This window comes from Tyto alba, unplaced genomic scaffold, assembly GCF_018691265.1.
Source record: "Tyto alba isolate M040663 unplaced genomic scaffold, T.alba_DEE_v4.0 Super-Scaffold_6, whole genome shotgun sequence".
Lineage (NCBI taxonomy): Eukaryota > Metazoa > Chordata > Aves > Strigiformes > Tytonidae > Tyto > Tyto alba.
This window is the reverse complement of record NW_024881327.1, coordinates 2,522,771-2,548,178: the sequence shown is the minus strand read 5'-3', so window position 1 is coordinate 2,548,178 and position 25,408 is coordinate 2,522,771. Positions and strand designations below refer to the sequence as shown.

The 25,408-nt window shown below is 36.1% G+C and overlaps 1 protein-coding gene across 1 annotated transcript in view; it reads right to left on the bottom strand.

Annotated features, from left to right (window-relative positions):
* NEK1 (NIMA related kinase 1) overlaps positions 1-25,408 on the bottom strand; it is a 48,191-nt gene that overhangs the window by 15,579 nt on the left and 7,204 nt on the right. Inside the window, 16 exon segments of the mRNA XM_042807835.1 lie at positions 705-878; positions 1,436-1,531; positions 2,548-2,625; positions 5,595-5,678; positions 6,257-6,340; positions 9,348-9,450; positions 12,809-12,940; positions 13,023-13,201; positions 16,230-16,304; positions 16,394-16,441; positions 16,588-16,647; positions 16,897-16,956; positions 18,991-19,148; positions 20,288-20,348; positions 23,113-23,313; positions 24,556-24,610. Coding sequence (XP_042663769.1) covers positions 705-878; positions 1,436-1,531; positions 2,548-2,625; positions 5,595-5,678; positions 6,257-6,340; positions 9,348-9,450; positions 12,809-12,940; positions 13,023-13,201; positions 16,230-16,304; positions 16,394-16,441; positions 16,588-16,647; positions 16,897-16,956; positions 18,991-19,148; positions 20,288-20,348; positions 23,113-23,313; positions 24,556-24,610 — 1,648 coding nt within the window.

Genomic DNA, 25,408 nt, shown 5'->3' with positions numbered 1-25,408 from the left:
TTTAGGTAAAACCACAAAAGTTAGCATTCCAATTAGCACAGATTGTGTTAAAAACTCAAATTGTACAATGATTCACTCGTATGCTCAGTTTCACAACTGTTACTTAAATCAAATGGCAATGGTCAAGGTAAACACGTATGTATTTACAGTATCAGGACCCAAGATCACAGGAAATGGAAATTAGGAAGTCTCTAATACTGTTTTAGACAACAAGAAGAGACACCACTATCAGATTCAGTTCTCTCAAACTTTATATTCTGTTTATGTTCAGCAGATTCAAACTCACTGAAAACAAGAATGAATAAAATAGTTCTATCATTCAAAATGTATTTTCTCACTTCTACCAGGTTACAAACTCCTTAACTCCCCTCTTCAGGAGACTGATGAAAATGCTGGTTAGTTGATGTCTTCCACTAATCGTGACTGCCTTGACCAAAACTGAAATTGTAGCTGAGGATTTGTCATAAGCCATTTTGTTCAAAACTGACTGAATTTGAGTTTCAGTGTACAGATACATTTCAACAGCTTCCAAGTTTTGGTTTCTTGCTACATTTTTTTTTTTTTTAGTTTCCCTAATTAGAAGCAACAAGTATCCTTAATGATTTTTTTTTTACCCAATCTACACATTCTTCTAAAAATGATTTTTTCAAATCAGTATTTTTTTTTTCCCTCATTAGTTTTACCCTCTTAGCAAAAGTACCTACCACACCCACTTCCTTCAAAGCAGAAGTCATGGAAATGACTGGTGTACCAGGCTTCACTGGAAGTTGTGGCTTAGGAAGAGCTGCTCCAAGCTCTTGTAGTCCATGCACAGGACCATGTTCTGTAGCTCCCACATGAAAAGGCACAGTAGGATTCTTTACCCCTTTTGCTATCAGCTGTATAAATTCAATAAATAAATTTTATTGAATAAAATTAAAATAAAATTGAAATCAGCAAATTAACTTCAAGACTTCGCACATTAAACACAGTATTATCAAATAGGTCATGTAAACCTTAGAAAAGGACAATAATGTCACACGTTTTCATACAAAAGACAACTGCCAACTGTACATGTGAACTATTTCCAGTTTACGAGCTTCACAACATCCCGCCTTTTGTAGTGATATATTACTAGTTGGACTTGTTGCTCCACAGCACACAGAAGCAGAAGAAGATTAATTACAAATTAGTACAAGTTACAGATCATTAATAAAATACTTAAGGTGATCCTAATGATTCTTACGTTTGATGCTCTTAAATTCTTAAACCGAATTCTTCATTCAAGTATACCTAAGATTAGGCTTCTAATAAGGGAATTCTGAGTCACAGATGCTCTCCTCAGTTTCAAAAGACAAATTAATTATCTAAGCTTGAAAACTCACAGTATAGGATTTCAGTTATACAACAATATGGTACTACATACATTGACTGCATGTAAGATTTATTTTCTTACATGTTCTTCCCAGGCTCTTTTCTCTCTTTCATATGCTTCCTTTCTCTTTCGCTCTAACTGTTCTTTCAGAACTGCAGCTCGAGCATTTGCTTGGGCCTACAGTAAACAAACAAGCAAAAAAAGACCAAGTTAAAATCATAAAAAGCATTGGTATCCCATTCCATGGAACATTTAAAAAAGAAGCATTCTATGATTACTTCATCTTCCTTTCTCTCACTTATTTCCATATAGACTGTGAAGACTCCACTGAATCAAAATCACCAGACAAATATAACAACTGATCTTCTGTGTTGAAAATAATGGCAACAACTCAAAATTTAATTAAAGTTCTTTATTTGCATGGTTATATTTTTAGTGAACATAGTAATCCTAAAGAGAGTAATGTAAAATTAGAATCTCTACTTAAAATTAGTTTTAAAGCCAAATGCATAAATCAGAAAATATTGAGTCTAAACTTTACAAACTTACTCAACATACACAAAAAGCTTCAGTTGCTGTTTCACCTCTAGTTTTAAGGTTAGCTTGTTTTTACATTGCTCTTTGCAGATGGGAAAAAAAAAAAAAAAATCACAGAATAGATAAATACTTGTTATGTATTAGATGGTAGAGTTATTGATAGACGAACACCACATGGAATAACGTTCCAATCAAACACTGGATTTCTGTGAAACACATTTGCTTTAAATGTACTTTATCACAGGAGTATATAATTCACCTTCCAAACTACATGTAGCCCACATCAGCAGTTTTGTCTTCCCTTTATTAACTAATAGCAACTTCATTTTTAAGGTACATCTTCCCTTCCCTTTCAGTAACAAAATGCTTTTTACTTATACCAAATTGCCATTAGGGCTAAAGCTAACCTAGAGATAAATGTCAAAGGCAAGGATAGGAAAAAATCATTGACTTGCTATGCTATGTCCCAACATGTTTTAAAATTACTGAGATAAAACAGCTGAACAGAGTTGTTACCTCAATACAGTTAAAATAAAAACCTCTTGTAGGAGTAGTATGAACAAACTACCGATAGAAAAATTAAACATAGGAAGCTTCACAAGATAATAAACAGATTTGATTATACTAAGTTCCATCTCCTCCCTCTCCACAATTACCTTCTGCACTTCTATCTTTTTGCGTTTCAGTTCTGCTTCCTCACTTGATTCTTGCCCATCAGAACTGGCAGCTTCATTCTGCAAAGGAAGAGTCCTCAAAAGAATTACCACTAATTCATGTATTTAAAAGCAGAGTGATACAAGTGAAAACTTGGATCGTTTAGATGAATTGTATGACTAACATGGGTCATAATTTTACTAGGTAACTCCTCGCTCAAATGTACTGTCTACTTGGACAGCACTTCATCTTTGAGATTTGTGGTGGGTTTTGTTTATTTGTTTGGTTTGAGGGGGTGGGGGAAGTGGTTTTAAAAGACAGGAAGCTTTTACAAGCCGGAAAGAAAGTAATGTGCCTAGTGTTGCATGGCAAGTGACCTATCAATGCTGGGCTTTCACCTCATCCCTGCTGCATGCTCTGCAGGTAAGGTATACAGGAAAGATTTGATGCTCTAGAATTCCAGTTTCTTCCCCTGTACGTGCTCCAGAGAAGGTAGAATGGATGAGGGGTGGGAAAATGGTAACAAATAAAAATATGTAAGGTCTACCTCTGAAATCTCTGTTTCAATCTCTTTTACTTCTTTCCATGGCCTCTGCATATTCCTATTTATGGAACAGACTGACAGAGCTACGCAAAAAGGCTCCGACAGGAGCTTTTTATCGTTCATGACCAAATTGTGCAGACCTTTTATTTAAAATAAACTATTTAGAAAGCTATTTAGTAGGTTTCTTGCAGTATAAGAGTATTATCAGAAATAATTTGGCAAAACACAGCAAGAATTTTAGGTAATTTCTGAAATGAAAATTAAAAAAATAAGGTCATGCCCACCTTGGCTTCAGTCAGCCAACAGGAAAAGAAGATGACTGCAAAGAACACTGGAGATAGAAAAACTTCAGTAAAATAATTTGGCACTCTTCATAGACAAAAGAATACCTATATTAATCTACTGTATATAGAACAGGATACTCTGCAGTAGCGATCGACGTAAAATTGTTAATCAACATAGGGAAATAAACACATATGTGGCAAGATTTGGTCTGAAATGGTGTTCCTCCATGCTAAAGTTTGCATCTTCAGGTCATCAAGAAAAAAACGCCTTAAACTTCATCTCTGAATTCTGAAAATTAGTTTAGGCCTAATTCCTGGAAATACGCATTCATCTATTGTCTGTTGCTTTGTAGATGGCATACCTTCTGGGGCATGCAACACTAGCCCAGGTCAGGTACAGACACTGGGAAAGGAAGTTAGGTTCCTGATATGCCTAATAACCCATACTGAGAATTTATCAGTAACAGCACTTCTGTTTGATTTTACTAGCATAAGCAGCCTCAGCCTCCAGAGAAAGGCTTTCTGGAGAGTACCTTTACTTCTGCAGTTAACCATACTGCAGGTAGAGTATGGGTGCTCCAATTGTTAACGTGTTTACATTGCTAAAGTGTTGCAGCTTCTCAGTGAAAAGCTGAAAGAAACAGTGCAGGACAGCAATGGCTCTACACTGATAACATTTTAGCACTGTCCACAGTATTCTAAGGATACTCAGGAGACACGGTAAGATTCTGTAGGGCTCTGTATGAAGATGAATAGTCCCACTGCAGCACTTTTAAGTTTGTCCAAAAGGAGCAGAGGAGACAGAGTTACGAGCGAAATTAGCACCAAATGCAATTAAGACAGCATGGGCTTATGCTGCATCAGTTTACCACTTTATGTGAGTCGGCACTAGTGATAAACTTCACTGACCAGCTTCAACATTAACTTCATAGACTCACAAGACCTTGACTTTCCTAATACTCCTTAAGACACACTTAGGAGAACAGCCCATGTTGGTCCCATGCCAGACTTAGCCACTAGCACCACTTATAAAGCTTGCATAGTCTTCTCAGGTAAAAACATACGTAACTTCTGCTCTGGATCATTCATTTTCGATTTAAAGGGGCATGGGATCCTCTTCAATGCACCAAAGAAGTTTTGCACCTTAATCAAGGGATTGAATTTGTCTCTCTCAATTCTCACCAGTGAGATGCAATCAACGTTAAAGACAATAAAGAAAACAATTCAAAAGAAGTCACTATTACAGGAAAAAAATGGAGTATTTTAACATTGAAAAAAACAAACCCAAAAACTACAGCAATGCAGAACCCTGTTTAGCTGAGACAGTGGTCCAAAGAAACTGAGTGGTACTGGGCATGCTCTTGCTTTACACGTCCACTCTCCGTATATAAGACACCTGAAAGCACTTAATATGGGTGCTTAAGGTGTGTAGAGCAAGAACATTTCTCTAGTTTTAAATCATAAAATACAATGTGAATATATAAGCAGTAATCGCTTGAGGAAACCCAAACACTTAAGACAGATGGACAAGAAGGGGAAGGACAAACAAGAATACAAGATTGCACAGTAGGCTAACGGAAAGGTGGAAACAAACTCCATACCATACTCATAACCTAGCTTGAAGCAAGTAAATGGATTGCTACCAAGGGTGCCTTGCATTATTCGACACATGAAAAAGTGTTTGTTCTGAACCTACTTTAGGGGACATTATTTTGGTTTTGTTTTATTACAAATCTGTCTTGGAAAAGTGATGTTTGAAAAACAAGTGTATGAAGTTGAGCTCACACCAGAAATATCTAACTTCATTATGCACCTACAGAATGTACAAAAAGAATCATCTCGTGCATATTCCATGTGAGCATTGTCAAAAAGCGAATTCTGGAGGAGTTCCTGTAACTAAAAGCAAATAAATATAAACACGCTAGTGCTTGATGAGAAATTTACGTCTCCAATTCAGATATAACCTTAATGCTGTCTTGTTTTTAAGATGTTGCTAGTTTACAGGCACTGAAGCTGCACCCCCAGCATGGAAATAACAAGCAGATTTTGCATATTCTAGAAGAAGAGATGGAAGTACACAACTGTGGAACAGAATTAAATGTAAAAAACAAAATACATGTCTGTATATAAAACTGACTGTGAAGAAAGTTTTCCTGCAGGGATAAAAGAATACAGCCCACAGCCAACTTCAGTAAGTATTTAAGGTAGTTTTCAAACTAACCTTCTCTCCACGAAGTTTTGCTCTAATCTGTTGACGTTCATTAAAGTTTTGTAGACGGATCTGTCTTAATCTTGCCAAATATTCCTAATCCAAAAACAGGAAGTAAATTTCAGTTATACTGAAACTGTCTCCAGTATGGCTAACTTAAAATAAATAAGATTCCACAAATAAATAAGATGGGTTGAGGGGGAAAAAAAAAAAAAACAAAACCAAACAACAAGCAGAGCAACACATGTTTACTATCACCAGATTAGCATTTGCTAATCTCCAGAAAAACTCTCGTCTAATGAAAATAAAGCAAACTGGAACATGTATTTCCCAGTATTAAGCTATCATTACATTTTATATCATTGAAGGCTAGGAACGTTTATATTTATCTCAACAGGATTAACATATACAGAGTCATATCTATACGTACGCACGTTCAAGAACCTCTCTGAGACAGACTGACGTAGACAATTATTATTTTGATTATTTAAAAGAAAAATACCAACAAATGCATCCAAACTCTAAAACTTTATACAGTAAATTATTTCCTAGGAATTTATAAAATCGTTTTATTTCGTTACACAGATGAACCATGCAGGGAAAGCAGGCACAGTCAAGGTCAAAACAGTGCTATTTGTGCGATGAGCAAAGTGGCAAACATGCAGCAAGCATACCTCTTCCTCCTTGTTTCTGGATTTCCTTCCTCTTGCAGAAATTGGCCTGCCTCCATAGATATCTGCCACGTTTTGCAGTGTACCCTGTTTGCCATTTAATGGTATCAAATTTAAGGTGGCAGGGGCGGTAAAATTATCTGCTTTATCCAGTAACTGTTCACTTATAAGAAATCAAATCCATCAATGACCTGCAGTTGTTCTGAAGTTAATCAATAACCCCTGTTCACTTACACAAAACATATGGCAGTAGTAACTAAAAACCCTGAGTAGCCAGAGAGACTAGAATTTTAATAATATAGTTGCCTTCTCCCTGCAGTTTTGATCTTCTGCTACATTAGAAAGCCTGATGTGCATGAGTTTTTCTACATTTGTATTATATACAGATTGTGGCACAGAATTGGCATCTCTGCTATTGTTGAGCCATGCCTAAAATAAAAGTGGAATATTTATATGTTCCTGGATCAAGCTTTTTCCACAATGATGACTTTTAAAAAGATGCACTACAAGGAGCCAACTCAAAACCCTAATCAAATACTCAAATATATATTACATCCAACAAGCTGTGTTAAATGTCTCATACATATGCATTCAGTGTACTGCCTTGGTTAGCGTGATGTACTCCTCAGTGTCCTAGCTGGCACCAGGATTCGACCTTTAAGGAGGTCCAATACGAAACAGTAGAGGAATCATTTAACACCAGGTTTCCTCTTTGCATTAAGATCCAAAATACTTCAATTATTTTGTTCATGATACACCATAAGCCTCTACTGAACAGGTTAAAAATACCTTCATTTGTTAACTCAACATACAATAACGACAGCAAACATACATCTAATAGTTACACGGACCTTCTCCCTTATAAAATACCAAGGCTTTAGATTTCTCAAGCTCAAGTGTAAAGAACCATCGGTAAGTTAAATTCTTGATAGGAAGGACCAAGTCCAAATATCCTGGCTAAATACTCTCTCAGAGTGAAAAAAAAAATAATCAGTAACTCAAGGAAACAGCACACTTCTACACTTCTGTGGCTTAGTGACTGGGGGATCAGAGAGCAAATTAAAGGAACCATCCTGTGGATAAGAAGTAGCATACATTCATGAGGACTCCATGAGTTCTGGTATGACTAAATGCTCAAGCTGAAACAAAATGGAAAGGAATATTTTCCATATTCAACTTTTAAGCAAATATTTGGTTTTATTTTTAACTTTTTTATTTATGTTCCTGAGCTTTACGAAAGTTATTTGGCACTATTCAAGTAATCTCACTGCTCTTAATTCTAGCATGCGTTAGTTTAGGTATTTTCATCAAACTGACAGAGATTTATATCACTGCTCTTAAACAAGAAAGAAACTGGAAGCAAGAATTTTGAGAACTGATTTTCTTGCTGTGGATTGTTAATTTTTACTCATCTGCCTACATTAAGATGTTCAAGGGACTCAGTGTTTTGCAGTGCCACATGGCTACAGTGAAGTAGCAAATTAGGTCAGCAGCTGTCTTGAAGAGATGACTGAAAGCATCAACTCAACTAGTGAGTCAAACTTTAAACTGTCACTAGATAATTAAAATTGACAGCAACTACATTTAACAGAAGCTGGGTAAATTAGTGCAAGTCATTTGACTTATAAGTCTTTACACGACAAAAAGCAGCATATTAGTTGACAATTTCTACCGCTTTCTCCTCTCAGATCATCATGGTCTGGACAACAGCCCAACCCTATACAAGAACTACTGCCAGCCAGTCAAATTATCCTCCTGCACAAATAGAAGGAAGCTGCTGAGAACTTCTGCTATCAGTGGCAAATGACAGTACATGAATTTGGAATCCTGGCTTTGAGTTCTAAGTCTTAAACACCTAGAAGTTAATTTTACAACTGTTAGTAACCTCCCTGTTTTATTACGGCAGCCAGTTAAGAATAAAACATTTGGGTTCAGTTGAATACACTGGAGAAACCAGAGAAACATGAACCTGATCTTGCATCAACTGATTTCATACATTTATATTCGTGCCAAAAAAGTCAAGAACAAAATGGAAGCAGGTACTACTAAGGACTTGTCTAAGAAGAGGCAGTCTTAAAAATAATTGTTTGTTTTTTCATAAGTATTTACTGATCTTTGAGGTTTTAAAAAGCAGAACCGCAGTCTTAAAGTGGAAAACTCATGCTTTAAACCATATATACTAATCTAAGGATACTTCACCATCAAAGCAGTGAATCAAAGTGTCTAAGAATTGCTTACTATAAGCGAAATAATCCCTGAAATAAAGACCTTGCTGTAAATCATGATCTGATATTCAGATATAACTCAGGAGATGCTTCTATAAATCTGCAGGTGGTCTCATCTCACCGCAGTGCCAGCACAGCCAATTTAATTTCAGCAGCTGACAGTTATATTGTCACTCGGTTGTATATGAATAGTGTGGAGAAGCACTCAATGTTATGAAAACACATAGTTCAACCACACCAAGTTCTAGTGCAAAAGGGTCATTTCCAAGATATCTTTACTGCAAAACAAAATTTGTAAAGGAATATGGAATTTAGAAATGCAAGCATGAAGAACAAAGAACGTTTTGCGACACTGTCCCCTAGGTAATCTCTAAAGAATAAAGGTTTTAGAAGCATCAACCTTGACAAAGATGGAGATCTTTATAATACCCTCTCTATAAGCAGAGTACGTTTTTGTAAATCACGCTACTGTATCTGATCATTAGCTCTATCAGTTTAATCAAAGTTCATTTTAGGTTCAAGCTACTGAATAATACATATAGCTTAATTTTAATCCAAACTCTAAAGCTATGAACAGAAAAAAAAAATGTAAATTAATGTTCTGAAATCCACAATAACCAGTTAGACACATGCAAAAAGATATTCTTCTTTGTTAATAAATTTACAGTTATGAGAAATACATTGCACAACTCTGTTACATTTTAATAAAATCAACAACAACATGCAAAAAACCTACCTTGCATTCTCTCTTTTTTAAATAGAACACTTAAGGAAAGTATTTAGCTAGCATTTCATGGTTATGATGCTACTTCAAAGATTCATAAGGCATGCTGAAACAGTAATATACATAGGAAGATCAGATTTCATACCATATGTCCTTCAGCTCGAGCTTTGTTTTCCATGGCTTCTCTCTTTCGTTGCCAGAATTCTTCAACTTGCTTTGCTCTATCTGCAGCTATCCATCCTTTTTGCCTGAGTAATTGCAACACATAGCGAGATGAAATATGACAACATGTCTGAAATATGACACTCAAAAACCCCCCCTGCATTTATTCTAAGACACACACGCAAAAAGTAACTTTCTATGAGTAAGACATCTTCAAAAAATGCCTTTCATCAGCCAAAATACATGTCAGACTTCCACAAAACGGAGGGAGATGGGCTCAACCAAGTTAAAAGAACAATTAAAAGAAAAACAAAACAAAAAACCAAACCAAAATACCATGTTGTCCTTACAGATCCTGGTCATCAAAACGAAAATGAATGTCAAAATACGAACTTAAGTATGATTATGTCTGAAAATGTCTGAGTTTTTCATTATTGTCTGTGAAAAAGAAGACTCCTTCAAGATTTCTCTTCAGAGATGAGCAAGAATTCATCGCATGAGCCAGTCAGTAAGGTCAATACTGCAGCAGTCTTTCAAGACTGACTGACTTTTGGAGTAGGAGCTTCTATCACATAGATAATTAGTACAATGCTAGTATTCTCAGTGTTCTGGCAACTCCCTTTGGGGGATCTTGGGGAATTTTTGTTTGTTTTTATAGGGACCATGAAAAAATTTTCCTACCTTAGAATTAGCCAGAACATGATGGTTTTTTGTTTTTTTGTTTTTTTGTTTTTTTTTTTTTTTTCACATGCTCCACTGCAGGTCAGGGACCTGCTTGGGTAGACGAGAAGGCTACCTTCAAGTTACCATAACTGAGCATCTGGCAAGCCTCCTAGTACACACATGTGATCATTTTGTAGACAAATCAGTTTCTGATAAATTGGTCAGAAGTGGACTCAGAGGAAGCTTTCTATGAAAAAAAAAAAAAAAAAAAAAACCCACACTGAAAAATGGTGTAAGATATTCTAACAAATGGTAGTATGATGAGGCAATCCCCTTTCCAAGGCTCCCCTAGCCTTGTTTGACTGAGAAGTACTGGGGGTCCAGCAACAGGCAGGAAGAAATTGGAATAAGCTGATAGCAATAAACCCATCAGGCTGAGACAGTTAAAGAATCATTTTGCAATACAGGAGCTACTGCTAGTAATTCATAAATGAATTAGCATACTAACTACACATCCTTGCATCTTGTTTTTTCTCTCCACTCCCCTCCCCCTGGCCAAGCAACAAGGAAATTAAATATTTTTATATTCTACAATTCATTAAGTGGAAGACAGAGATAAAACTACTTTGATACAATGAAACAAACACTGTAGCTGCTCTGAAAATGCAATCAATCCATGTAGGTGATACTGGTAAAGAAACAAACACTTGATAATCTTTATACACACATATTTGACTCACTACAAGAGTTTTACTGTAACTGTTCATTACATATAAATTCAATTGGTGGAGAGTGAAATCTGTCCAAACCTGTGTCATATAGCTGAACTTTAACTTACAGTGATGGAGAAGAGGCACTTCCCCAACAAAAAAAAAAATACAACCCACTAACCTATTTCTCTCAAACAAAATTCACAGGAAATTACTTATTTCAACTACATTTTATGAAGATGTTTTTGCCTACTCTAAAGCTGAATGACTCATTTTGCTGAAGCATTTCAACTAGGATTCTTCTGGGCTGCATTTCTGTCCCAGAGACAATTTTTCAAGATTGCTGATGCTGAGTATACTTTGCTTTATAGTGGTCGTGGTAGTGTAATCAGAAAGCCTGCAACTTAAAGATTTCTCAACTTCTCTAATATATGTTCTAAGTTACCTCTCTTTAAGAAAGTTGCAATTTTTTAAATTCTCTGTTTGAGCTAAACATTTTTAAACACTTACCTTTTTATTTTACCTCCAACTGAAAGAATAAAGTGCCAGAGAGAAATACTGCTAGGCTAGTTATGATAATAAAATTGCTTCTAGGTAATAAAGTACAAATATCACATTATAATTGCTAAGAAACAGCACCTCAATTTAAGGCTAAAGGTAATCCAATTTATAAACAGAAAAAAAATCTCAACATATTTTGAAACTTCTGCACAGTATTTTCATTGTGTGCTTCCAAGTTCATGTATTTGAAAAATACTGAATTGGTTTCTCTTCATGATCTCCACATTTTCAGCCCTCTACTAAAGTTCATCTCAATTTTAACACTTTTAAAACATTTTACCCAGGTGTAGCCAAGTATCATTTAATATCATCAAATGTGCAAGACAGCATTTCCTAATCTAGGCAAGATTTGGGGATTGTGGCACTTCGTGCAAAATGCTGAGAATAGAGGAGGATGGAAATACATGTCTGCATCAGCTGGGAAAATACACCTTCCAGTACTGGGTTGTAGTAGAAAGAATTTAGTTAGCTCACAACTGCCCAAAATTACTATAAAGAAAATAAAATATACCTTGTAGCTTGCAAAATTGTAACATCAGTATTAAACAGGTTGTTATTGCTGCAAATTTTAAAGTAGAAAAAAATCTACAGAGATAAAATATATCAAAACATAAAACTGAATAAAATTAGTTTAGAAAAACAAATGTTTTCTTTGGTCACTTCCTTTGCCTCACATTAACTGCCTTTATTTCTTCCTCCATGGGACACATCATTGGATCTGCAGAAGTTTAAATAATGTGTAGGAAAATTTGTCCCTCTGGGAAAGTTAGTAAGCAACACTCATGTACTAAACTAGAAAACAGGTATTTTCCCATTTATTCCTCACAAGTGCAGACACAGTTCTGTCGGCAATACTAACAGCTCTGAAGGAGAACAAAGAAGTTTTAAAGAAGCTATTTGAAAGAGTGAAATAATAAAAATAAGAAAATCAATACTTGTTTGCAATCCTTCTATATATAAAATACTCCATTTATAGTAATTGAAAAGAATAAGCATCACCAAATAAGAAGTTGCACACCACACACCTGACATTCTCATTTTCAAAAAAGCTCACAGAAGTTTCCCACTGATCAATAAACAGGAGCTAACAATTCTGGGAGCGTTCTAGACACTCTCCTATGCTAGAACATCAAACACTTAGATGTAGAGAAAGCAGTCAGAATGAGATGACAGGAGGAGTAAGCTATCTTGGCAGGTAACACAAAAAGTGGAGCTATGAAAAAAGCAACGGAGGAGACTTATAACGTTATCTGCAACCACATTAAGCCAAGAATCTTGGCTGCAACCTAATTTAGTTCCTGTTGTTAGTAATCCATTTCTTCCACTATTGGGGAAGCCAAGGTTTCCACTGGTTCTAAAAGAACTGTGGTCTGCGAGGGACTAACATACAAACCGATGGCACAGCACCAATGGCTAAAAGTGATTCTGAGACATGTCCAACTACTAAACGAAACAAGACACAAAACAGAAATCTAACATGTAGGGACAGATTTATGGATTATAGTCCAACCTGTTTGCATTGGCTTGTTTAGACACCTCCTTCAATCTTTTCATTTTTTTCCTAACTGCACCAGCATCAGGTAAATGGTGATGACCTGCAGGCCCCTTAAGAACTCCTGGACGTATTCCAGGTGGAATTCCTCTGTAGATAAATATGTACAGTAACTTTCATTACTTTCATCTAAAGCAGACCACATGCAACTTCTAATGGAAGGTAGCCATACCTTTCAGCAACTTCTCGGCCTTGTACTTTCGCCCTCAATTTGACTTCCCTCTCTTCAGCTACTCTAATGTTTTCCTTTTGCTGTTGCATCTGGTCAAAAATAGCATGGTAGTGTTCGTATTGTCCTCTGGAAGACACAGGAAAAGGGCCAACACCACCTCCACCGCCATAGTATGGTGCCTGGAAATCAAAAGGGGTAGGGTGGAAATCTCAAGTACTGGTTTTAACAAGCCCTTCCAGTTTTCACCTCTTCAGCAGAATAAAAGCATTAATATATCCTGCAACAATTCTGAATTGGTCCTATTTTTATTTTTGGCACGTCCCTATTTTAATGAACTACAAAGATAAATTAAAAACTTAGTTTCTGTTAGCACTTCAGAATAACACAGCATTTTACCTCCCTCCAGTAATAGTCTAGTTACAGGTGAGACATCTGTCTCTCATTTTGGAAGCAGACGGTAACAAAGCCATTGAAGTGTAATTGGAGACAGATGTTCTACACAGCAAAAATCAAATTTTTAGCACAAAAGCTAAAAGCAATAGAGTACTAACTGAAGTACTAATGAGTGATTTGTAGCCAAACACCCATTTTTTCCATGAAACTACAAATAGTTAAGCACACTTCAAAGGCTGCCAAATGGCATTCGGTGCAGATCTGAGAATCCCCATTGTTACCAACATATAATTTGGTTTCATCATCAGAACTGAGATGTTTCCCTCCTAGAACTCAGATCAGGGGATCATCTACCAAAAGCTACTGCTTTATGCAAATTATCTCTGTCATTCTCAAAGAAGTAGAATTCTTACAGAACCTTCACGTGAAAATAATAATTAAAAAAAAAATGTTGCAAGCAGCTGTGTACAGTAGTAGCCAAGGATGGATGCAGAAAATGTGAAACTGGCAAAGTAAGGTTAAGGTTGTCAGCACATGCATACAAATGTTCCCTTTACACCTGGGGGAAGCAAACAGCCCATGGTAGTGAATCTATGGAATTTGCTTTAACAATAGTGTCAATGTTCCTTTCAGAGTGGTCTTAAGAATTTTAAATAAATTCAAATAGATGAGTGCAAATGTGACAGATCGGAGATTGCCCACTTAGAAGTTCTTGAACAGATTATATTTGACAGTGGAATTCAGCTCACATTCTGAGTTTCAGTTGCTCACCACTCAAGTAGCTCTCCACAATCCGTGACAGAAAACTAACTGAAAAATGTATCCAGACATTCAAATAAATATGCAGGTATGCTGTTCATCTGAATAAAAGTAACTTACTAGACAAGACTATAGTTTCTACAAATAGAAGGAAAAGTCTTTCTTTAGACACTATTCAAGGTTTCACCTATTATTAGAGCCCAGTTTTCAAAATTATTGTCTATAATATGATCAATCTCTAGGCAAATGCTAGGAAGCAAATGCTCAACAGTCTGCAGAACAGTCACAGCCCCTGCTAGAACCGCAAACCCAAAGCCAAATCCTTTCTACCTCTTTCCCTGCTTTCCCTCAGAAACAGGTGCCAGCAACCAACCCAAAAAGACATGAGGAGGAGAAAAATCATGCAGTGCATGATCCTGCTGTGCCTTCAGAAGAGGCTGCATGGCTTGCCTTAGTGGAAAGCTTGAACAGAGCTATTTGACAGCACTGTCAGAGAGTTGCTGCATACTCTGTTTTCATGTTGGAGAAAGGAAAAGGATAATTAAGTCAAGAATACTATAATAGTATATGAAAACCTGGAGTAATGATAACTCAACTGATTTGTAGTAACCTATCCTATTTGGGGAAGACATTTCGATGAATTTTAAAGCGTGTCTGCCACAACATTTTACATCAGTGACACTTAATTAATATATACACAGCCACTGGCCCTCAGTTTCCGCAGATGACTGAAAACACTGATAACGATGCAGCTGTAGCTACAACAGAACACTATACATTTGCAGTGTCTAAGGACCCTGCAACAAAACTCTGAAAATTAATCAGAAACATGATTGTTTTCAGCAACATGTGTAGCTCTCACCCAGTTCTGATGATGCTGATATATTGTGTTGTACGGAATCTTGTACTGGTGCCTGCCAGTTTCATCTTGAGATAGAGAGAAAGATGGCACAGGAACCAAATGACGTTTCTTGCTTTTTCCATTAGATCAACACCTTGTAGTTTTTAGCGTCTGGTATGCTTAAGTTTGCTTTTATATTTAAGCTTTACTGATATGTTGTGTGGCACACATCCAAAGATTATGTCTATTTTGAAATAACATTTAATATGCAGCTACTGAAACATGGTCAAGTTATTGTGTATTCCTCATATTCTCATACAAGGAACAGAAAATAAAACCTCTATTCATTTTGATGCTACTGCTCAGAGATTGTTTACAAAAACCCTACTAAATGTGTTTAGGCCAAGTATTTTTCTAAGACTCACTACCACCACAACAAACAGCTGTTTTTTAATCCCTTTTCTATTGCCAAGATAGATTTACACCACAGTAATACTTAAATTCCTGCACAGACTCGGTCTGATGAAAGTACCCAGACCTTTATATTCAATTAATTTCATAAGACTACCTCCCAGAACAGTTATGTTTCCATGAAACTATGACACACAGACAGGCAAAAAGAAACTATCATAGGAACTGGATTAAATAATGTAATTAAATTATGGAAGAAGTGAAGGGCTAAGGAGTTTACTGCTTTCAGAAAAAAATAATGAGATTTACTCAGGATTTTTTACCCTCCTCCCAAACAACTTATCGGTATATATAAACAATTATGCTGCTAAATAATAAAGACAGCTTTGAAGCAGGTGTTTAATACTGGGGAAGAGGGCCATTATCATAATATGGGAACCTGGAAAAATATTTCAAAAGAATTCAAGAACAAACTTGAATGTGAAAGAAGCTGTTCATGCATAGATTCAGCACAGGAAAAGTAGCAAAAGCAGGAGTGGAAAAAAGAAAGTGGTGCATGAAAAGCATTACTGGCAGAAAGAGAAGAGATTCAGAAGTCTAGTAGTATTAAAAATGAAAATTGAACATGATCTCCAAAAAGTCAGGGTAGAGTCTGTTATACAGTTTCTCTTAAATTATCCATAGATTAAAGATGGGCAGCCCCAAGAGTTGACCTCCAAGAACGGATCTTTCTGAAAAGACCATGCCAGATAACCAAAGGTGGGGGGAACAGACTACACCACATTTCTGCATCTGCTGCCAACCTTAACATCACCACTTCCACCTGAACCAAGCACATTCCTCCATCCTTGTTCCCTGGCTCTGTTTATTCGTTCCATCTGAAGGAGAAAATACAGGAAAATGTAATTGAAGGAATCACTAAGTAAAAGTTGAACTTCACTATTAACACATTTTAAACATATTTTACCCTTTCTTTTTCCAATCTTCTCATTTCAACTGCCTTCAGTAAACTGATCTGCAATGTGTAAGGATTAAACATGTTTAGTAACTGGGAAATCAACCTACTCCATATTCTTATGCAACATATAACACACCACACCACAAGATATTTCATTAAAATTACTATGGGTGGAAAAAGAAAGTCTCAAGAATCTTGTCTACCTGATCTCTCTGGCGTTTTTCTTTTTCAGGCAATTCTAACCTTTTCTTTTTTGAAGGTTCCTGAAAAATAAGCATATAATTTGGTATTTACTACTGAGCCATTCTGTCATGTCACTGTCAAGATAATTAGTTCTCCAATTGCTGGTGTATGACCCTGAAGATTAAAAAAAAAAAACCTTTAAAAATTACTGTTACATAATGTTTGGAAAAAAAAAATAAGGAGGAAAGGTTTGAAGATTTTATTTTCTCATTCTTGCTCTGGACTTAGTTTTTGCTTAGTTTGAAAATTAACAGACAATTTCATGATACCTCAAACATTTTCCTCCTTTCTTCCTCTGGATTCATTTTCTTCATTGGAGTTGGAAAGGCCTGGATAAAAGGTGAAACTTTAAATTAGATAGCACAATGCCAGAATGAGAGAATAATTCTAATCGGAAAAAAATAAGTCTTAACCCCACAACTTAGAATGTGCAAAATGATGTTTAAAAAGAATTAATTACTCAGGAGGTTTTAAATGAAAAGCATTGCTGAGATCTAGGGGTAAATGCTACCCTACTTGTTCATCCTCTACTAAAAGGTGTCTTGAAAGCTGAAGGCAGTAATTTTTAAATATGCTTTGTCTTTTTCTTCTCTGTCAGTATCAATCTGCATTGCAGTCTTTTCCTATTATAAGTGCATGAGAGTCCCTAGATATTAAGATTCTCTTTTATTTAGAAAACAGATTTATTAGGTTATACTTAGGCTCCTTTGCTTGGGTAGGGTTCTAACCAAAGTTCTTGTTACCTACAGAAGAGGGGAATGCAGACACTATCAAACACCTGGTAAGGAAGCAGCTACATGAAATAAATCATGCTGCTTACTACACTCTTCTCAAAAAAGTGATGCTTACTTTTAAAGCATTTTTTTTTTCTGACCATACTAAAACACAGAGAGCTTCATAATATTTTCTTTTGACAATCTAAAATCCTATCAAATGAGTATTTTAAAACCAAGTATTTCAAAAGACGTAAGCCTTTAGAGACTTAAGTCAATGTAGTTCAACTACAGTAATTTAACACAACATCACTAAACAAAGGAGATGAGCTTGCAGCTCTCAACTGGCTTTTCAGGAGCATGTAACAATCTACTACCCTAGAACAACAGCAACGAGAAAAAAAATTTATATTACACTGTAGCCATTGTTTCTATCCTACATCTTATCCCTGTCACTAGGTACAATCCACACAAAGAATATGCCTCAGAATTGCAGCGTACTGACTCCTTACATGCAGCAAGAGGATATTTCGTCAGGCTCTACCCTGACACTTTGAGTCTCTATGCAAGTTGGATCAGCGTTGGCTAGTGAAACTGACTGTAAAAAGCAGCAGACTAGTGGACAGTTGTGCAACCACGACTTAAAACATAAAAACCTCATGGTCTCATAAGGATACTCAAGAAGTCTGTGCATTCCTTTCTTCTTCCTCTCTTTTTCAAACTGTGTATCACAAGTCAACAAGGCTTGTGTGATCAATGAGCTCTTCCCTAAACCTCCAATAACTTCTGAGCCTCAAGGATAATTTTCTATCAACCTATCAATTTTGACAGATGGATAGAGATCTCAGTATTATGTTCCCCAAAGCGCCATGTAGAGAGAAAAAAAAAAAAACAAAAACAAACCCCACAAAAAACCCACAACAACAACAAAAATATTATTTATTCAGAAGAAAATTTGAATTAGTTCTCTTGCTGAAGTGCGAGCTTCTTGGTTGCTAGTAGTTTGGCACGTGCATTTAGCTCAAAACTAGCTGTATCATAAACATCCCCTGGCAATGCAGCAAATAAAGAAATAAAGAGAGAGAAGAAAAGTTTTATGCAATAAGGAGTACAGAGAAGATGACTGGAGGAAAGAAGTACTGTATGAAGGTATATGGAAGACTATTTGTCATTAGCTCATGGAATTAACTGGGAAACTCCTCTTCCAGTTACAGTTTGTCTAGCTGACAATGCTTTAGAAAATGACTAGAGAAGTCTTCTATGTTTTGAAAATCTGAGATTATTTTTGAACAAGAAAAAAGATGCAAAGATTCTTATCCAGTGTCAATGACTTTGGTATACCTGACAGACTTCTGGTATTTCTAGAAATGGGCAACACCAAAGGAACTGAAAACATGCAAAGCATATCTAATTCAGCAGTGGAATTAAAAAACAAACCTAAGGTAGCAGTCTCCAAAAATCATTATATTAAAACCAACTAAACAAACATACAAAATCAATAATGAAGCTAGCCAGGCATTTAAACTAGCACTACTTCCTTTGCAGATCCACGTATCCATACAGAAGACATTTTGAAAAGGAATGCTCAGTATTTTCATAGCATTTAAATAAGGAATGAACAAAACAGTTCAATTTTACTTAGCTTCTTACCTGTCTAGATTTAGCCAACGGCTTCTTCTCATTAGGCTTCTTAGATGCATCACAAGACTTCCTGATCACTAAAGGCACTCCATATTTTGCAGCAGGTTTAGTAATTTTCTGAGCTGGTGCAACTGAAGTCAGTATTTGTTCCTGAGCTGGTCTTTTAGCTAAAAAGAAAAAAATCCACTGTTTTACAGCTATGATCAGTGTACCATATTTCCCCTTCCCAAGGTTCTGGAACAGCAAAGCTGGAGGAAAATGGGTGAACTGCTAACGTTTCATTCACATGAGCTGATGCATAAGCGCAGTATACCCAGTTGTCTAAAACAGCTCATCTAAATTTCATGCTTGATAAGAAACAGCAGAACACAATCCCTGAGATTTTTCACTCAACACTTCAATTTGGAGAATTGAAGCTTATTTCAGCTGCCATACTTTATTATCCGGTTGTCATGGACACACTGAAAAGTTTTCCTAATGGAATGAAGAGACAGGCCTCCTTCCACTACGCCCCTGGACTGCAACCTGCAACACTAATGTCAGCAGATGAGCTCTGAAGAGCTTCAGTGGCCTTCAGGGATACTATTTTCTCTTTAGAGGTCCTGAAAATATTCCAGTATTGTGGATTTGATCCTGTGCTACCAGGGCGCTCTTACTACAAAATAGTATGACAGTAATGAAACACTTACACAACTCTATCAAAAGACACCAAAACACTTGCCACAGCTTCAAGTAATTGCAAGGAAATAAAATAAAGAAAGGGGGACAAAATCTAGGGAAAAAAGGGAAAACTAATGCACTAAAATGAAGATAAGACCACCTTGACAAAATGAATCATGATCTAATCTGCTACCAGTAGTAGAAATCCTGCTACTCTGGGCTGAAGTCAGGGCTTAATCATGGAATCTCTAACAAAACCTCCCACATTTTCACAAGAAATTGTGTTTCTCATTACACATTTGTCATTAAGGAAGGGGGAAAAAAAAAAAAAAAAAATCATACAACAAGAACATATAGATTATTTCCAGTATCTGCAGTCTTCACTGCCTCCTTAAATTTTTGAAGCCTATCATACTGCAAGAGGAAAACGTACACTGAAAATTTTACAGGACCACAGTTTGTATTTGCATCATTTGCACCCTGTGTACATCCAGCTCCCCAAGGTAAGGGGCAAATACTGCTTCACTCTTTTTTCCTGAAACTTCTAGAATCGGGTATAAGAATACACCAAAGCCAATTAAAGAACAAAGCTACATACACTGTCTTCCCAGACCTGAAAGCAAAAGCACACTCCACACTGACTTACCTGGTGCAGCATGTGGGCCAAACTTCTGGAAGATTTTGTGATTGAATTCTTCTGCAATAAGCTAAACAAAAAGTTGAACAGTTAGACAACAGTATTTATGATTAAAGCTAGAAAGAACTCCCCTTTTCAGAGAAGTGTGCCACTCCCAGTAAAAACTTAACTAACAGTATTTGCTCTAACTTAAATTTAACATGAATATTCAAACATTAATAGGCCATCATCTCAAATACTGTGTGTAGTTCTGAACCCAACACCTCAAAAACAATGTAGTAGAAATGAAAAAGGTTTAAAGAAGAGCAGCAAGGATAATTACAAATGTTGAAAGGCTTCAGTACAAAGAACAAATAAGCTTGCTCTTCAGCCTATAAAAAGATGACAGATGTAATGTGACTTGTCTAGAATACCACATGTGATTTGGCAGAGAAACATACAACGGCAGCAAATGGTAATACCAGTGTAGGAAGTGGGGTACTACTGAACATAACTAGGAAGGTTTAGAATAAACAACGTTGATGCTTTCTGTAAGTAACACACGTGTGAAATTTCTTACTGAGCCTAGAAGCTTACACAGGTTCAAGGAGAAATCAGAGAAGCTCACAGATGAGAAATCTATTGAGGATGACTAAATAGCAAAGACAATGCTTCCTGACCTGATGCAACTGACAGAACAAAGGATGAAGGCTGGGAGAGAGTATCCGAGGGTAACATCACATAGGCTTGCCTTCTATGCCTCTCCAGGCACTGTTTATGGCCAGGGTTCACTGCCCACAGGATATGGAGTGAGACTGACTTTTAGCTGAGCCAGTGCCACCTTCTCATTTTCTAACATCCTGCTCACAAACTTCTTGTGGAATCAGAGCGCCGCAACTGGTGCTACCAACACAAAACATTCAAAGGATGGGAAGAGCAAAGGTGTTTTTTTTTTTTTTTTTTTTTTTTACAAGAGTAGCACTACTTGCAGAGAGATAATAGCCATGCTACAAGACCACCTTTTTAGAGACACAGCATGCCAGGAATGTGTTATTTAATGTTCTGACAATAGACAGCAACATTAACTAAACAGTCGCTAAACCACAAGGTTTTAAGGAATAGTATTTATAAAATCTTGAACTACAGATATTATTTTGATTTGCTTAGAGGCTACCAGTCAGTTAAAATGGATGTCCAGGTGTTAAAACTGGAAAAAAAACAAACGAGAACTGAAGTGCAGAACTTGGGACTCTATAAGTGATGTCAGAGAAACTTTTTAACCTATACAGTCTGTCATCAAAAGATTTTGTAATAAGAAGTCACACATGAGAATGGTCTCCTCCTACTAATGGAATTTCAGTGACCTTGAAGCTTTTATTTGGGTGCTAAGCTGTAACAACAGAAGTGTAAAGCTTCCATGATACCAGCTACTGACAGAAAAGAAACATGACTCTCCAGTAACTTTCAAAAAATCCCCCTTTTTTTTTAAAATTTATGCTAATCACTATCCATTCTTTATTGTAACTTAGTAACTATGAAAATTCAGACGGTATTTATAGAAAACTGAAATACTAATTTCCTGTCACTTAAGAGCAGGATATCAGCAATAGTTGCAAAATGATGAAGATGTCAACTATAGAAGATATATTAAGATTAGACTAAGAAAAGAAGAGGACAACAGCATTAGCCATGGATGAAACAATAAAAATAGGCATTACAGGTGTAGCACAGAACAACCACCTCCAGCTGAATACAAATGTACCAGTGATCAGTACGTTCAGTAAAAGGTGCCTTCTAGCGGTGCAGGTTTGTTGTTGTTTTTAAGATTAGGCAACAGCTTTAAGTCAAACATGTTAGTGATTCAGCTGGAAAAATTGTGTGCAAGTATTCACACTCAATCTAGAGGAAATTAGCATCATTACCTGGTAGTAGTCTATTACTAATTATACTTTGCCTGACTAATGCCAAATAAAAATTTCATATCCATTCTAGCTACTGGAAATAAAATTAGACCAACTGCTGTGAAGGCAAGAACAAACTTATCTGCAAAGGCTTCTGAATCTTACCTTTCATTGGGCCTTTAATATGAACTATTATTAGGTGAAAGTATTTCACATACAACTGAAATTCCAATTATATATGGCCTTCTCATGAAATTTATTTAGTTGCGAGTTAGAATCCATTAGAACTCCTTATACTTAGGTCTCTTTTTGCCTGAATTTCCTCCATGTCCTTTCTCTGTCTGTATTTATTTACCTAGTCTCAGTACTGTTATTCACTCATTAATCTTTATCTCTTTGATTAGACTTATATTAAAAGGACATGAATAGATGTAACATGATATCAACAGATTCTAAACAAAATAGTGAGCAACTTCTTTGAGGTTACAGACATGTGATACATTTACACATCAAGAAATGTAAAGATTAGTCTACTTGGCAATATTTTATACAACACACTTGCAGGCCATTTCAAATTCCAAACAAAAAACATATTGAAGAAATTATGATAGAGCAGTAATGTGAAGTCATTGACAGGACCATTTTGTGAAAAAATGTATATCTAAACAAATCAATATCCCACTCGTAGTTCTTCATTATATAGAAAAACTCATAAAACAATGCACTTAAAATGCCAAATTAAAAATCTGTTTGTGGAAATTACCAAATACTTAAGTAATTCGCAGTTTTTATTTACAGCTCATAGTAAAACCATTTTTTCCTCAACTGAAAGTGTCTCTATAAAAGCTCTAGGGAATACCTTACACCAATTTCTCATGTTGTGTGTTAACATCAAAATAAAGGAAAAGTCCTATGACTTTTTTAGCAAAATTAGAATTAAAACTAACTCCATACCTGCGGTGTGAGAAATTTTTCAACCCGTTTGGCTATAAAGTTTTTCTCCAATATGGAGTTTACTGATGGCCTATTCCTAGGATTCCTTTTAAATAACTGTGACAGCAGATTACGTAGGTCATAGGAGTAATGCACAGAAACAGGAGGAAAAGGTCCAGAGATTATCTTCAGTACCAAGTTCTTCATGTTACCAGCTTCAAACTGTATCACACAAGAAAGTAAACAGTTATTACATATTACTCGCTGTCTGTCCACATGCAAGGCTGCATATAAAGATGAGGAGAAAACCAAACAAAACACCTTCCCTTGCCTCACCATACCAAAATAAATTTTCAAGGCCATGAACGGTTTTCATCAGCAGTTTAAAATAATCTACCGAGTATTCTGATTATAAATAAATCATAATACAGATACTGCATACTATAGAGATATCAATTCTGCTAACAGATAATTATTTCCCTCCAGACCTAGTTTGACAATGATATATAATTAAGGATAAAGGAATTACACAATTATCTGCTTGATGTCCTGTCCCAAACACTTTCAACCATCACACACCTCCTGCCCTTTCTAGTGAAGCCACATTTCAAATGAAGCCATGTAAAGCATTCATGCTCATTCAGTAAAAAATGCAAATGAATGCTTTAGAGTTCAGCTTAAGCTCAGGAAACAGAGCACACCAATTCCTTTGTACAGTAAAAAGAAAACAGTACGTATCACTCAGGTCACAGAAAACAACCTGTTGCCATCAACTCTCAGAAAGACAACACTGACAGCATTCCTGCCACAGAAAAGATCAAGCAATAAGAAATTACAAAAGCTTGAAATGAAATTAAATCCTTATCCCACGAAAATTTTTTATCCCCAATTTTCATATTGTTACCTTTTCTTTTTTAACAAAAATAGCTATTAAACAAAAAACAAACAACCCCACAACACAAAAAAAAAAACCACAAACGCACAAACAGGGCAAAAGTGTGTTTTCTTCCCTTCCTACTAGAAAATGAATAATAGATATATTCTTCAAAACAACACACACATTAAAAAAGCAACTCTTTCACATTGGGAGTTTTTTCTAAGAACTGTTCCTGTTTTAAACAGAAATGTATTAATGCTGACAGTCCAAATTCATACTTCCAATGAAAACGTCTAGTTTTTTGAAATAAAGGAACACTATTCACAGTATCATTTGTTACAACATCTAACAATTTTTTCAGCTCACAGTTCCTTAAAAGCCTACAGGAGCTAAGATTTCTAGAGATTGGCATGAACCAAAGCACAGATGGAAAATGTTTGTCAGTATAGGAAGATGAAGACGTTGAAGGTAATCTTCAACAGACACCATGAAAGCCTTTCATAAACTGAAATACATTTGCACATCATCAGGAAAAAGTCCTGTTTGAAATCACTGTTGTTTTAAAGACACAAGAAGCTTCTACTCACCGCATGTTTAAGTGTGCACATCTCATAGAGAACACAGCCAAGGGCCCAGATATCACTAAATCAAAGAGAACACATCTTAATTAGTTTTAGGTGTAACATTGCCAAGTAATTTATATCTGTGAAGTTTATCGTTGGAAAGGAAAAGGTTGTATTTTGAGGATGAACAAGCTCCCTTGTATGTACATCTTCCACCCCCCAAAATGCCAAACAAAAAAGACAATCACCAAAAATAACCAACCTGAAAACCAGACGAGGTTATTTTGGCTCCAGATTTTCTTTAGACCTTATCTTGTGAACCACCCCAATCACAGAAATTAGACTAAATATGCAAAAAGGCTTTTTTAGACAGACACATTTGCCTGAAGTCTCCAAATTAAGCAAACAAAAAACCAAACCAAACTCACCACCTAATTCAGCAATTACAGTTCTCAAAGGCAATTTATTCTGTTTAACATTGACTTACCTTACCCTCACTCATTACAGGATTACAGAATTTGGTTAGAATACCATTGTAGAAGACATTAGGGCACAAGGAACTGCGATAATTTTTATCTTTTAAGAAATCAATTGAAATTAGTGTAAGACTCACAGCAATGGATTCAGCAGCTTAGTGCAGCATAAGATTAACTTGATAATGACCATTTAAATTACATTAGGGACACTGTTACCAGATACAGGCTACTGCTAGGACAGTGAATGTATAAGCAAAGTATCTGTATGACTTATCTGAAGCAAGCTGAGCCACCTATATATGCATGTGCTTAGGGAATCCAATTACTGTGTTTGTGATTTTCCTTAACACACTTCCACCTTCGTACTGCATAGATTAATAGTACAAGCAGCGTGCAGATAG